The sequence below is a fragment of the Lycorma delicatula genome, chromosome 5 (genome assembly GCF_047948215.1).
Source record: "Lycorma delicatula isolate Av1 chromosome 5, ASM4794821v1, whole genome shotgun sequence".
NCBI classification, from domain to species: domain Eukaryota; kingdom Metazoa; phylum Arthropoda; class Insecta; order Hemiptera; family Fulgoridae; genus Lycorma; species Lycorma delicatula.
The window spans coordinates 126,304,587-126,321,368 of NC_134459.1; the positions used below are offsets into that span (position 1 = coordinate 126,304,587).

General features: G+C 28.9%; 1 protein-coding gene across 9 annotated transcripts in view; it reads left to right on the forward strand.

The window, feature by feature from the left end:
* The window catches only part of HPS1 (Hermansky-Pudlak syndrome 1 protein), a 38,161-nt gene that overhangs the window by 17,366 nt on the left and 4,013 nt on the right, over positions 1–16,782 (forward strand). For 8 of the 9 annotated variants that reach the window (XM_075367008.1, XM_075367000.1, XM_075367002.1 and 5 more), the window contains exons 4-9: positions 838–1,092; positions 3,319–3,482; positions 4,792–4,931; positions 8,822–9,048; positions 10,488–10,720; positions 13,932–14,077. In XM_075367008.1, the coding sequence (XP_075223123.1) occupies positions 838–1,092; positions 3,319–3,482; positions 4,792–4,931; positions 8,822–9,048; positions 10,488–10,720; positions 13,932–14,077 (1,165 nt within the window). The remainder of the gene's footprint in view (positions 1–837; positions 1,093–3,318; positions 3,483–4,791; positions 4,932–8,821; positions 9,049–10,487; positions 10,721–13,931; positions 14,078–16,782) is intronic. The other variant, XM_075367009.1, reaches the window with a different exon arrangement.

Here is a 16,782-nt window from a genome sequence, read left to right on the forward strand (position 1 = left end):
GGGATATGTAAGCAGGTGGTGTATGGCACCGTGCTTGGTCCACTCATGCTGTTAAGTAAGTTGTAGGAGCTATTTAGGACACTGGTCACTAAACTGTTTTTAGGCTCAGTAGCAAACCAATTGAGATGTAACTGAAAAGCTCATTTCATTAATATAAAACACAGTAAAAGATATGCATATAAATTTTGTGCAATACTAAATTATGTATAATAATTTTATTTAATAAAAAGAACTATTAAATTTTTTATTAATAATAATAACATTGGTGGTATTTTATTTGGAAAAGAAGAAATAATATTTCTGAAGATACTATCTATTGCATACATTAAACATTTTTGTAATCATCATTAAAAGTAAATGTATAATTTTACTTCTTTTTTCAGAAACCCAATATATCAAGCCTTTGTTTTCAGCTTTAAAAATTGCTGTGCTCAGGAATGGAGTTAAACGCAGTTTAATAAGACTAACAAACACACTCGTATTTTACAGTGCTCTGCGAGTTTAGTTTTGTATTGTCCAATAGTGAAGTGTTCATTATGTAAAAATTAATTACCATCAGTTTAACATTGTGATTGATCCAGGTGGAAGATAATCCAAAATTAAAGATGTTCTTGATCTAAAGAAGGATGCTGTGTCTGCTTCTTGTTTCTAACCAATTCTTGATTGTGTCACTGGTATTTTGATAATTATGAGATCCGTTAATTAAGATGCAGGAAAGCTTAGGAAAAAAGATTACATATATGTCCATAATTAGAATAAAAGTTGGCTTATAATTGCATGTAATCTTTGCTTATATTCCATTCACGTTTTGTTTTTCTTATGTATTAAATTTTTTAGATTGAAAAGAAGTACTAGATGTCAAGCATTACTTAGTCGTTTACTTGATACATGGCTTGATATGAGATCACATGATCAGGCCTGTCTTGTTGAAGCTCTAGAACAGTTATCTGTTAATACTGACATTACCGGCGCAGCTATTAATGCATTAAAAGAAGCATGCACTTCCTTACGATCTTCACAATCTACATTTGATTGTTCTAGATCACATGCTCTTATTTTTGTAGAAAATAAATTATTAGCACTCTTTTCCAGGTAATGTATAAATATGTACTTTCAATTCTATTTAAGATCATAAAAAATCATTTATGTAAAAACATAAGTACCCAAAACAATTAAAATTAGAATTTATTTTTGCAAAAAAATTGACTATGAGAATCTCTAGATTATTGTGGAGTAAATTAGGTATTTTGTGAACATTTGTTTGAAGCTTTACTCTATGCAGAATTAAGATTTATTTAGTCCTAGAGCAATGAGTTGGTTTGGTGAGTATTTTATCCAGTTTTGGTTGCTGTTTGGTTCTTTGTTCTGATTGTTATTAACATTATTAAGTTTATTAACTCTCCAAGATCCTCCAAAAATTCATAGACACAGCATTACTATACATCCAATTTCTTGTTATAATGACAGACACATTTGTGGTCAATCACGTTGGAACCAATCAACTATATTTAAACTTTCAACTTTTAGTTTTGTGAGACCTTCAGATTACTCAGCACTTTAATTCCTAATTATCATATTTCAGTTTGTAAATCAAACTGAAATAATAGTGATATTTAATGTTATAAATAACACCATAACATTACACATCATTATAGCAACTAGCAAAGTTTTTATTCAGAAAAGGAAATTTTGACTGGTGCTTCTTCTACATCAGGTAAATGGATATAAGCACAGTCAATTTAATTTATTTGTACACAAGTACAGAAAAATAAATAATACATAAATACATATTACATTATTTTGACAGTATAATTCTAAATCCACAGGTAATTCTTGTGTATGGGAAAGCCCTTTCACAGACACTGCCCTTTATAGAAATTGATTTTTTCTCATAGTAAGAGCAAACCCATAACCGTGTTTCAATAGAGAGATTCATTAATGAAATTTGTCAGAAATATTTACTGCAGTAATATTTTGATTTATATTTACTCCAAATTTCCATAACATTACCATCAAGGAGAACAATCCAAATTAAAATTGCATTTATAAGCCTGTTTGAGAATAGTAAAGTTCAACGCAGATGATATTTTAAGATTTTATGAGAACAAATCTTACATTTTTTCCTTTAAATTACCTGAAATTGGATGAAGCTGGATTAATGGTAGAATTCATGGTTCCAGTATAAATTAAAATTTAGCTTTGATAGAAATTATATTCAACTCTGACAATAACTTTAACAATATTCGAGAGCAATTGGGGCTTTCCATTTAATCATTCCTAAAAGAGTGAAACAAGATAAATACAAATTCAATAATTGGTTAGAGGTTAATGATTGTACATTGAATAGAAACTCAGAATTTATTACCGATACCAGAATTAACAAAATTCAATAAAAACATATCAAGACCTTTCAAATTATTTTTTGAAATTTTTACAATTTTTAAGCATTTTTCTTTCTCAAAAGTTGTATTTGAAGTGTAAAACCCATTCTTTGTAATTGTTTGTTAATAAATTTTCCTTTTTTTAAAAATGAAAGTTGTATTATTTTTTCTACTTGTTGTAATCAAGTAATCTTATTTCTTGTACATATATATATATATATATACAGTATACTGACATATAATAATATAAAAATATACCTGACCACCATGAGACATGTACTAACGAATTGGGATTTTCCACTAGTGATCAGTAGATTCCGGTGCTAAGCTAAGGGGAATGCACACACAGACACACATGCAAATGCCATTTAGTAGGATAGGATGTATGTATGTGTACATGTATATATTTTTTCTATATTATAAATAATAATTGGTTGTAAAAAATCGGAGAAAGAAAACAAAATATGTTTTTTATTTTTCACTTAATTTATTTTTTTAAAATTACATCTGTTTGGTATACAGTATCTTCCTCAGATATTCCGTACAGAATTCTAAAGCTTAAAAGTAGTTGCAGGTAAGGTAAATACAAAATATACCTCATTTTCTTTAATAAACTAATAGTACTGATAAATTTATTTATCACTGATTTATTTGTTACGTACACTCCCTACTGTCGCACTTTATGTAGTTTATCTTTATTGGCTTTTTATATTTACCTTGTTCTTTGTAACTACTTCTAAGATTTACTATTCTGTACATAACATCTGAGAAAGGTACTGTGTATTGAAACAGCTGTAAATTTTTTTTTATAATAAATTAGTGAAAATCAAAGAACAAATTTATTTATTTTTCCAATTTGTTAGTATGGATTTTCTCCAAGTAAAGGCATCATCCATCAATTATAATTGGTTGTCATATATTCTTTTCTTTTTATTAGTCGTGAAGCTGAAGATTTGTCTTCATCAGATATTATGTTTTTAAATATTCTCAGTAATAGCCATAGAAGTATTAAAGAATCATCTAGTCAAGATAGTAAAATGGAACACTCTCCAGAACTGAGTCCTACAATTAGTATGAATAGAGCAGAATCAACAAATAATGGTAATAAAATTTAACAAATTAGTAAATTTGTTCATTTATTTTAGTTGTTATGGTATTAAAATTGTAAAGTTATTGATTAGTTAAGATTTAGGGTATAGATTTAGGCTGTAGGCTTGTCCCTTCCTTTTTAGCCTCCGGGAATTACCGTCTGGTATTACTTCAGAGGATGAATGAGGATGATATGTATGAGTGTAAGTGAAGTGTAGTCTTTTACAGTCTCAGATCAACCATTTCTGAGATGTGTGGTAAAGTGAAACCCAACCACCAAAGAACATCCCAACCCTGTAGAGGAAGATTCGTGCCTTGTGTGATTCTTCCAGTTGTCACCTCCCCCCCCTCCCCGATGTTCCTAGCCTTAATGGGCTTTAACGGGACATTTGCATCAGTGATTTTTGAACTCAGCTTTTGCCTTCGCTGTAGGCCTTGTCCAGACGTCTTGAATGTCCTACATCGTTTCCCTCTAAACTAGCTAACCGAGTCCGTGGAAGCAAGAACCCTACGCCTAGCTCTACTCTTATTGAGCCAATTCTAGTAAATGTCTTGAATTCGAGGCAATTTAACTACAAACCACCAAAGAACATCAGTATCCACGATCTAGTATTCAAATCCAGCTTGTCCCTGTGGCTTGTGTAAAACCACTACTTCACAGAGTGTTTACTTTATCAGCTACCATATTATACTAGTGTAATAATTTACTCAATTCTCACTGCGTTCAGGGAAGAAAACATAAAAAATTAGGAAGCGAGATGGGTGAGTGAAAGAGATGTTCAATCCATGTGGGACTGGCAGCCACTTAAGTGATTACTTGTTACCTGAGATAGGTTGTGTAAGTTAAAATGTAGTTGTTTTAAATGTGTTTTAAAAATGTGTTCAATTGGCAAAACTGATTTTTTAACCTGTTTGTATAAAGTATGAATATTTTGAGTAATAATAAAAATATCGATATAGATGTGGGAAATTAGTAGTTTTACAGATTTAGTACACATTTATATTCTCATGATTATAGATGTATATTAACAGTGTACTGTGGATAAAATCTCCAACATTTAATGGACAAATAAAGAGATTTTACTGGATATTTCACTCTATATCATATTATTATTTAGCTGTTAGTGTTTATAAATATTTTTACTGTACTAAAAGTAAAGTCAAGTACAGTTAAGAGATTTCAGTTATGAAACAAAATAAATAAATTACAAATTTTTATAAAATAATTTTTGTAAAAAAAATGAAATGTATAAAAAAATATTATTTTAACTATTAAAATATTTAATTACGAGTTATTTCATATATTATTTGCTATTTTCAGATGATTGTGAGAGTATTGGTTTTGAATCTGGTGAAATGAAGAGTGAAGTTGTATTGTTGAAAGGTAAAAGAGTATTTGTACCATATGCAGTCCACATAACAAATTTTGCCAATGATATTACATTTGTTTTATTATATCAGGTAAATTTTCTTTACTCATGTTCATATATATCTGTTTATTTCTCTTGGATAACTGTATTGTGTTTTTATGTATTACATTTTATAAGTTTTCATCATTAAATGTTTTTGGAATCTGAAATGCTGTTTCTCATGTTCCTCAGTTGGTAAACCTCTGGTTGTTCACCTAAATATGTATATATATATATATATACAGCCAAATTCCTATAACTCGAATAACTATAACTCAAAAATTTCTATAACTTGAAATTTATACTAATTCCTGGCCGTACTGTATTATGTTATATGGAAATGTAATTCCTTTAACTTGAACAAAAATCCTATAAGTCAAAGTAAAAAATTTGATTAGTTCATTACAAAAACTAAAATAAATCCCAAGTTTAACATTAGGGCCTATCATACCAATCTTATTTTCAGTTCAAAAATATGAAACAAGCACGATTCACTTTCTGTACTATGCAATAATAAAAAAGGATGAATCAACATACGATAAAGAGGGAAGCAAATCTTATATAGTACATCACATATCAGGATTTACCAGAACTTGTTTGTTGTAAGTAGTGTCGGTCAGTGTGTCTTTATAACTGTCTCAGCTCATATATGCATATTTTTCGTATGTCTGTTTGGGTTTGTTTGCTAATGCAAACAAGGGTGTTCTTATTCTTTCCTTACAACAATTTTTATGTGTTTAATTTTTATACAATTAGGTTTAGCTTTTATTCAGTTTGGTGAGTTGTTTTTACACTGTTTTTTTCTTAAATGTTGAAAAGAAATTTAAAAACACTGTCATTAAATGATAAAATAAGGCTCATAATGGAAGTAGATGTGGGTAAAACCCTCAAAAACATGATCGCATCGGAATTCAGTATACCACCCAACATGCTTACAATGATTTACAAAAACTGTGAAAAAGTTTTGAAAGTTTTTGCCTGTAACTCAGGCATTATCAAAAGAGTAGTCTGTCAAGCATCCCAATGTTGAAAAAAACATTTTAGAGTGGTTTAAAAACAGTTGCGATAAAAATTTACTTCTCAGTGGACCAATTTTTCATGAAAAAGCCAAGTTCTTTGCCAGACAGTTCAATTGTTAGGATTTCAAAGCTAGTGTCGGTTGGCTTAATAAGTTTAGAGACGGGCATGGAATAATTTGTAAAAATGTTTGTGGTAAAAGTGCCATTGTAAATGAACAAGTTTATAATTTATATGTGTATAAACAGTACTCTAAAAGAAATTATGAGAACATACAACGAGTCGGATATTTTTAATGCTGAGGAAACTTTGTTTTACAAATATTTACCTGAAAAAGTTTTAACTTTAAAGGTGATTATGACCATGTTTATATTGGTTAGACCACTAGATCTTTTAAAACCAGATTTGTGGAACATTTTAGAAGTTATAAAAAAGGTAAACTGTGCTTTTCGAATGTATCAGATCATTTGATTAAAAATAAGCACACAATATCAGATATTAAGTCAAACTTAAATATTAGAAATTAAAAAAATGCAATATGGATAGGAATAATAAGGGTTTTGACATTTTAGAAAGGTGTTTTATATATATAAACATAAGAATAAAATTAATATGATCAACCTTCAGACAGAATATGAGGATGATGGTATTATAAAGGCTGCAGAAGATAGCACCGTTCAAGGGAACAACAAGAAAAACTAGGTACATTTGCTGCTGGTGAAGAATTCAACTGGCATTTCATATCTCCAGTTCTCCCCATTTTGGTGGCTTATGGGAAGCAGCAGTACGATCAATGAAGTGCCACCTTCGACGAACTGCAAGGAATCAGAATCTGAGCTATGAAGAAATGTTTACATTATTATGTCCAATAGAGTCATGTCTAAATTCGAGACCCCTGTGTCCGTTATCCGATGATCCTACTGACCATTCAATCCTGACACCCTGTCATTTCTTGGTAGGAGAAAATTTAACTTCCCTTCCTGATCCTCATCTTGTAGACGTAGCTGTTAACAGGTTATCGAGATGGCAATGAGTTCAACAAACCATGCAGTGTTTATGGCAGAAATGGTCAACGGATTATCTTCATAATATTCAACAACATTCCAAGTGGAGTTCTCAACATCCAAACTTGAAGCCAGGTACTTTAGTCCTCATAAGGAATGACAATGTGCCACCACTTCAGTGGCGTACAGGATTGATTCAAGAAGTGCATCCTGGTTGTGATGAATTAGTACGAGTTGTAACTTTAAAGACTGTCAATAATACTGTGAAACGTCCAATTACTAAATTGTGTTTCCAGAATGAGGCAGTTAGTTTCTATTCAAGAACACTCCTCTACTATTTGTTTATTTATTTTGGTGTATGAACACTGTTTAATTGTGCATCTAAAATTATTTTATTTTTTGTTTATTGTTTATTTTTATTCATTTAATATTGTCTGTATGTATTTAATATTTCCATTGGTTGTATTAATTTAGTAAATTTTTCCTATTATTGTAAATGTACCCACTTAGTACATTTAGGTGGGAGCATGTTCTAAGTTGTGCTGCTGTCTGCCGCTAGAGTGCCTAGTGGTAGGAAGGCCACCATTGTTAGTGTTAATTTAGACTCTGCGGTGTGCGGTCGTATGTTCATTTTAGTATTGTGTTACAGTCCTTATTGTGTCATTATCTGAAATAGATCAATAAACAACCATTATCTGTTTTGATAATAATATTGAGTAATTGATCTTTCAGTATGGTTAGTAAAGTAAATTCAGTGAAATGGCTAGCACATAATTTTACTTTACTTAAGCTTTTGTTTTTACTTTAAAAGTTTTAATTTTTTTTTAAATTATTTAATTTTTGTCTTTGTTTTAATTTTAATTGTTTATATTGTTCATATATGTAAAAAAATATATTTATTTATATTTTTATTTTAACTTAATTAATCTTCATAATTTTAATCAATTTTTTATATTTTACTTCTTGTTTTGATTATAATTTTTAATTTAAGTAAACGTTTTACATTTTTATATAATTTTTTAAAGTATGATAAGTTAAATTTAATTTAAAAATTTTTAATAAAATTTAATTAGTTTAAAAATATTTTTAACATAAAATTATAAGTGAATATGGTATGCAAGTTTATGATGTTTTTTGAAATATATGTATATAAATATAATGCAGCTGATGATGCAAATTAAGTTCTTAAAAGTGTTTCTGCCTATGTAATGAAATAAGGTAAGTGATCTATTATATATATATATATAATGTTTTATATTATAAAACATAATACAGTGAAAAAAATATAGGAAATATAAAGGAATAAGTCAATTTAAAATAATTAAATTGAAGTAAAAAAAGAAAGTAATCCAACATGTACCTCTTACAGTGAAATTTAATAGTTGCCCAAAATTTACTAGTTAATAAGTTAACATTTGCCCATTTTTATCGCCCACAAGCCAATTTTTAAACCCAGACTCATTGTTCACAGAAATAATACTCTTAAAAAGCTAATGATATGATTTTAAGCCCTTACAAAGAGGTTTTCAAAAGATTAGATGTGTTGCTAACAGTAAACACCTTTTACTGTTGTTTATTTCAGTAAAATTTATTAGATTGAATGTGAAAACCTTCAAACATGAAAATAGATTCTATTGCTTAACAAAACTGTCAGTGGACCATAATACCGAAAGAACATATATGATGACTACAATAATGATGTTGAGATATATAATTCAGATTGATTTAATTAATAAGATTATGATTAGAAACCTAACAAAGATTGTTGATATACCTACCATAAATTGTTTAAAAACAAATATTTTTATTTTTGTTGTATAAAAACTTTATACATACAAATTCATTTCTGTATATAAATTTTTTATTTCTTTAAATAAATTTTTCTGATTATGTTTATGTAATATATCAAATTATTTTTTAGATGTGTAATGAGAATATTTGTAATGGATTTGATGAAGCTTTCTCAAGTGTTGCCAAATTTAGTAAATTAGTTGGTTCTGATACAGAAATGGAAGTACAGAAAAAAATATTTGAAAATTTAGAAAATGGAGTGAAAAGAATATTTGACAGTTTAAAAAAAGTTAAGAATAAACAAGAAGTTGAACCTTTAACTAAAAACTTACAATTAAAATGGGATCAGATAAAAAAGTGAGTATAGATTTTATTCTGCTTTTCTTTGTTTGTAAGTATGCCCATCTCTTACCCTCATCTTGTATGAAAAACTGTTTTCCTTACACATTGTCATTTGCTAGGGCAGTGTACACAAAAAATATGCTGATGCAGTTCATTTTGGTGACTATCTTTTAAGATCATAAACTTCATTTTACATCACAACTTTGGCCATTGAATAATATTAGAATTGCTATATTGTTTTTACTTATTAGTTCTAACTTACAAATGTTTTTAATTTTAATCCACTATAACTTGTTTACTTTTGTACTATTAGTTAAGTGGTTTTTTCTCTGTGATGAAGTGTATCTTCATGCTTCATAGTTTCCAGTTCAAATTCTGGCTAGATGTGCAATTTTTCATTTAATATAAATTTCCATGACACATTCTTTTCTTGTTAATTAGCATCAGGAAGAGGATATGGCCATTAAAATCCCATTTGCTTTCTTCTATAAAAGTTGTAAAAAATGGGCATAAGAAGATTTTTTAAAGAGATATAATTTGGGGATGGCAAATAAGATTTACGTGACATGACCACTAGTAATCTGATTGAGGAGTTCATCCATTTTATTCTGCTTTTGTGATATAAAAAATTTCATTTTATATACTATGTTAATATGCATGTTACCTCATGTTCAAATGTTACAACCTAAAAATATTTGTGAATAATTTGGGCAAGACATATATTTCTTTTATTTATTGTATTAATACCACACATAGCAGCAGTCTATGCATTATTACCAGTTATATAATCAAAAGAGAGTGGTATTAATTAAAAAATACAAAGTTATGAGACATATGAGTTTAGTTTTTAGTACCAATTTTTGTAATATGTATTATCTATTATAAGAAAACTATCTTATCACGGATCTTCATTATTACAAGTTAAACACAACAATTTTTCTGTGCCTGGAATCTAATTAGTTTTTAATGTCTTATCAGTTATAATATTTAGCATTCATTTTGTTTGTATTTACTTAATTTTTAACTGGTTTGGATTGTTGCAATCATTATTCACTAATAAATCTAACTTCATCTAGCATTGTTCTGCTTCAGTGACTGAAGGAGTTGGTTAATTAAATATGCTTTTGCAGTTTGTCTTTACTTCTTATCCTACAAATTTCAAGTTGTAATCCAACTGGTAATTTCAAGTTTCTATTCCTTTGGATAATCCAGTGTGGTAGAACCATTAAGTTGTAAAAATTTTAATTTTATTTTATTAAGTTTATTTTATATTATTTTTTATTCTTATTTATTGTTAGTATGTAAATAATTATTTATTGTAAATAACTTAGAAAAATTCTCCATGTAATATATGAAAAATAATTACTTTTTGAGTTGATTTATTCTGTTGTTTAAATAATATCTTAATGATTATTAGTTGTCTAAGCTTCTAAACCATTTTAGTATTGTTTCAGAAAATACAGTGAATGTGTTAAGAACAATGAAGATGTTGGAATGACCTTGTCTTCTAGTGTAGCCAATCTTTTACTAAGCTTAAGACAACTTTATCAAATAATGTGCAATTCATCAACAAATTTACCTGTTAGTCATACAGCAGTCTCAAAAATAATGCTGCAAGCACAGAAGTCATTATTCAATTTTACTGATTTTTTACAAGCTAAAGCATATCATAACTTCACACTTAAATCATATCCTTTCATATTAATCGTTATTTTAATTATTTTTAATTTGATACCTTGTGGTTTTAAAAAGTTTTTATATTAGCAATGGTAACTTATAAAAAAAAGACAGCACTGTCCTTTCATGGATTTCATTTTTAATAAAATTGTTAGCTTGGCTTTAGGTTATGTTTTGAAATTAAATTTCTCTGTCTGTGAATGAAATGTATCAGAGTTTCAACTACAAAATAAATGCTTTTCTCACTGTTTAAATTAAATTGATTTAAACTGCTTTATTTATCATACTTTGATAAAAAGCCTTGAATTAATAAAGTTATAAATTAGTTTAATAATTCCTGTCATATTCTGAATTTTATAAGCAATATTTCATATCACAGAGCTTTTATCAAGGGTAATTTGATATTTGAAATCAATAATTAAAATCAACTGCTGGAGCTTCTATATCCATGGATCATAAGAAAATTCATTATGCATTCCATTCAGTAATTATTGACACTGAAGAAAATAATAATTTATATATACAAGATTCAATGCATTATGTTCTGTTTAAATTTCTTTGGCCACTGTGTATATACCCATACCTAATTTAATAGCACAGTTTGATTGTAAATGCCTATTAGCAAAGACAGTATAAAATTCATCTCTTGCACTCTGGTTTGTTTGTTGCGGCAGATTAATACATTAAATGTGATTGCCAGTTGCATTTGAAACTGCCTTAAACCGGGTTTACCTGCTTTGAAGTGGTGTGACTGTTCGACCTTGACAATAAGAAAACAGTTCGTCTGATTTTAAAGTGGAAGTAGTCACCTTAGCTTCAGTTATAAGCCTTTGAGTGTGGTAGGTGGATGTTAGGTTTTTACACTCTACTTACTGGGTTGGTCTAGTGCTGAACACATCTTCCCAAATCAGCTGATTTGGAAGTAGAGAGTTCCAGCATTCAAGTCCGAGTAAAGTCAGATATTTTTACATGGATTTGAATACTTGATCATGGATACTGGTGTTCTTCAGTGGTGGTTGGGTTTCAATTAAGCACACATCTCAGGAATGGTCGAACTGAGACTGTACAAGACTACACTTTATTTACATTCGTACATACCATCCTCACTCATCCTTTGAAGTATTATTAATGGTAATTACTGGAGGCTAAACAGGAAAAAGAAAGAAAAGGTTTTTACATTCTGTATAACATGTGATGCTTTCCTGTGTGTAAAATGTATCCATTTTACACATAGGAATACATTTTCTCTGAGGAAGCATACACAAATTATTTCTCTTAAAGATCACACTTGTATGGTAGTGAGAGATATGGCTTCTGCAGTTGGTGTAGGCAAATCAAGTGTGTCAAGAATTCTGACAACATTCAAACAATGTGGATCATCGTCTCCAAGAAGGAGAGGAAAATGTGGGTGCAAACAGAAAGCTACTCCAAGAACTGATAAAATTCTAATAAGAAATAGTAAAATTAATCCAAGGAAAAGAAGCTAAGACCTTAAGAGATTTATTGGCAACTGGTTTTGATGCTAGTACTTCAACTGTACGCCATAGGCTTCTGGAAGTTGGTCAGAAGGTAAGAAAACAAACAAAAAGAACAATTTTTAATTCCTAAAATGAAGAAAAAACATTTAGTATAGTCCCAAAAATATAAATCATGGACTGGTGATGACAGGAAGAAGGTAATTTTTAATGATGAAACTCATTTATTAGTACAGGGTTACAAAGTAAATGTCATGAGACAAGGTAACAGAACCTTTGAGACCTGAACATGCCCAGCAAGCTGTAAAACACCCTCTGAAACAGATGTGGGGTTTTTCATGACAAATGGCACTGAAAGCTTAGTTCCTGCTCAAGGTATGATGAATTCAACCGAAGAAATATTATGGCAGGATTATTCCATTCATGCAGCCTTTTGACAGGACATTTCAGCATTACTTGGCTCCTTGTCATAATTCAAAATTGGTCAAGACTTTCATGCTGGAAAATCAAATTTATGTACTTGATTGGCTTTGAAATTCACCAGACTTAAATACCATTAAGAACTTAATAGATTATTTTGAAGAGATGTTTACGCAAGGTGGACTGTGTGACAAACTACGCATGATAACTATTGTTATAAAAGTGTGGTTCCATGATGATAAAGTCAAGAATATGTGCATTAATCTAGTGGACTCAAAGCCAAAATATCTTCAAAAGGACATTTCTTCTAAAGGAGGACACACTTCATACTAGTACATGTATTTATCAGTGTATGTAAAGGCGTAGAATGAATATTTTATTGATGAATTTTTTAAAAAGAATGTTATTTTTTTTACTTTGTCTCATTCAAGTTAATAGTCGGTCAAAGGTTATATTTAGGAAAGAATTGCAAATAAATGTTAAAACTAAAATTGAAAGGAAGCAATGTTTAGGAAATGGAAAAAGAGCATAACTGAAAGATGCAAGTAGGAGATATAAGAACATGGAGAGAGGATGATTAAAGAAGGGATAAAAAAATTACATTTAAAATGAATCGTTTATTTTATTCATCTGCATGAAAATTATATAAAACATTTTCTGTTATTAGAAATTATATTTCTTTATGGGTTTATTATTCTTTTTAGATGATTTAATTTCACTGCATAAACTTAACATTTTTGCAAAGATAAGGTATGGACTTCATGATCAATTAAAAACTATCAATTTTTAGCAGGATTCAAACCCAGAACTACTGAATGTAAGGCAGAGATAATACTGTACTGTCAAGTGGTATCATGAGATTACTTATTGTATTTTTTTTTTGTGCATGTATGTGTGCATTATTATTAAGCGAGTAACATTTACAGTTCTTATATTAATCTATTTAGATTAAATTTGTTATAATCCATTTTTTTTTCTTTTTCCTCCGTACATTAAATAACTATGTATAATATATAACATAATATTTGTTTGGCCTTTGCAAAGATTCTCTTGACCGAAATATTTGTTCTGAATTTTAAAAATATTTTTTTTTAAATTTTATTAATGACAATTTTTACAAAATAAAATTAAAAAGATAAAATTTAATGTGTAAATGTAAACAGATGAAGAATTATTAAAAAATATCACTGAAGATGGGCTTACGTCTGAAAACATTTTGAACATAAAAAAATAAAGGTAAGAGTGTTCTCTAATTCTATACTTTGCAGAGGCTGAAAAACTATTGTATTATATATAGTTCTTATATCATCCCTTGACTGATTTTTACTAGAGCTCTTCTTACAATTAACAAATATTTGGAGGAATTTCCAGGTTTAGTTCATTTTCTATATATTGATAGAGTGAACCATAGAGTGACTGCTCCATTTCTTCATTTTTCTTCAGAAGAAACAAATTTGCTTGCTACAAAAAAGGTAATTATATTTGTTTTGTCTAAGATTTTTCCTTTTTTTTTTTTTACTTATTAACAATTTGTTAAGACAGTAACTGTATTTGAACAAAGTGGTGTAAGATAAGTTGATTAAAACAAAGAAAGGACACAAAAATTTGAATTTTATTTAAAAACAGTACGTGACCAAAGTGGAATGTGTACAACTTTACAATGTCAAAAAATGAGCCTGACATTTTCAACACAATTCTTGGCACGCTTCTGTCGCTCTCTTTATTACGCCAGGGCTGTCCTTAAGTTTCTCAGCCACCTCTGTAATGCGGGCAATTAATTCCTTACTAGAATGTATTTTTCTTTTGTGTATAATATTTTTCATCCATTCCCAGACACAAAAAATCTGAAGGTGTTAGATCAGGCGATATTGGTGACCAGGAATGTGGACTTCCACGACTAATCCATTTCTCAGGTAAATTTTGATTTGAGTGGAAATGCACGAGAGAATTGGGAAGGTGTGCAATTGTGCTGGAAATATACTTTGGGTCTCAGTGCTAGAGGAACATCTTCAAGCAACTGCTACAATTCTTCATGAAGAAAATGCAAATAAACCTCAGCACTTAAGCAATCAGGTAATATGAACAGTCTAAAAAGCTGATTGTGAAGAAGTTTGCATCATACATTGATGCTAAATCAGTACACAGAATTGTCTTCCACCATTTCATGAGAATTTATTTCTGTCCATATATTCCCATTATGAAAGTTGTTGACACTATCTCGAGTAAAATTTGCTTCGTCAGTAATTAAAACATACTTGTAGATTTGTATTCCACCAGTTGCTGAACTCCAAACAAAGTGGACTGTCTCTTGGGTCGATGTAGATGTTGAACTGGCTGTTAATAAGATAAAACTTAGAAATAACTAAGATAAGAATAAAACTTGTTTTTAAGTGTCCTACAAACCATCAATTGCGAAATTCTGATCTGCCTAGAAAGTCATTATGTACTGATGCTGGACTGCACTGATAATAATTTTATCAATTACAATATTGTACTGGACAGATTGTTCTTACCTGGTATGAATACTAGGTAGTGAACCTGTTTTCCAAAGATTGCGAAAAGTTGTGCTAATTGTTTTGGGGGATCTGGAATCTTGCGATTCAGAAAACATTTTTCTTATTCTACTGTAGCAGCTGTAACATTGCATTACAACCAAATTGAATATTATATCAGCATATTCCTCCATTGTAAATAAGTACGGCATTACTTCAAAGGCAAACTAAATTCACAGAAAACTTTTGTTAACGATAGCACAGTTCACAGTATCTGATATACTTAATGTACCTTACAGGATGATTGTTGATCAGCTGTTATTTTATTGCAACTTTGAAATAATAATTTTTCAAATAATTTATTATATTTCTGTCATTAATAAAAAACTATTATCTAAGTAATCCTTATTTTACGATTGTTGTGTAGTTGTCAGTTTTTTTAATTATTTTTTAATAGTAAATTTTGTTTTTACAAATTTTTCTCATCACCAAAAATGAATTTGGTTTTTGTTTACATTAAATAAGAAATTTTCTGACAAATGTAGCAATGTACTGTTTCTAAATAAAATTCAAATTTTTTGTAACTTTTCTTTGTTTCGTTCAGTTTGTCTTACACCATTTTGTTCAGAATTAAATTCTGTACAAGTTTTGCTTAAAGTTTCATGTGTTTATTACCCGTTTTACAAAGTTATTGTACATCAAACATGTGTTTTTTTACCCTAATTTATTGGTTTTCACCATATATTTCTTAGAAACTACTGCAGATACTGGTTCAACATGTGAAATATTTCATTTGTTGTTACTTGCAAACAAATCATTTTAGAACATAAGTTTATATTTACTTTTTCCATTATTTGCTTGAGTAGAATAGGATATGAAAGTCCTGGGAGAACTTGATGATACACTCTGTATAACAGCTGTCAATATTGCTGCTACCTTGAAATATCAATAGTATTTACACAAAATGCTATTACCTAGTAGAGCAGCAATTTGTAAGTAATTCCTCTAAAGTAAAACTAAAATTCAATTAATGAAAGCCAAATTAGAGAATTAGTTCTTGTGAAACAATGAAATTGAACATAGCTGGATGTAGTTGTATATTTAATTAACCCTTTAAATAAATGACTGTTCTAATGTGGTCCAGTTTTATCATATCCCTTTTTCAGTGCTATATGTTAATTATTGCATTATTTAACTTTTCTTTGTTATTATGTATGTATTTGATTGCTGTATTAATCATATTTTATATTTGTGTTAATTTCATGAGACCAAAGGTGATTGATTTTTTTTTAATGAATTGTTATATTATTAGATGTAGATTTTCTATTACTGATGCATCAGTTTGTTTGTTCTTATTTATTTTGATATTGTCTTCTAAATAATTTAACATTCTATTATTACCTATTTCAAATGTGAATTTAAAATTTTCATTATAAGAATTTTATTTGTTTAATATTATTAGTTTTTCATTCTTTATTACTGGGTTATAATGCGGTTATCATCAATATACAGTGTTCGTATTAAAACTTAATGTGTATGAGTAATACCATGCACTAATTTACTCTAAAAGTCTTGTAAGTATATTTCTGACATAATTGTTGATATTGAAAATCCCATAGGTAAGGTATTTTTTGTGTTAATATCTATTGAATTTAGATAATTTTGTTAATATATATTTCTTATAA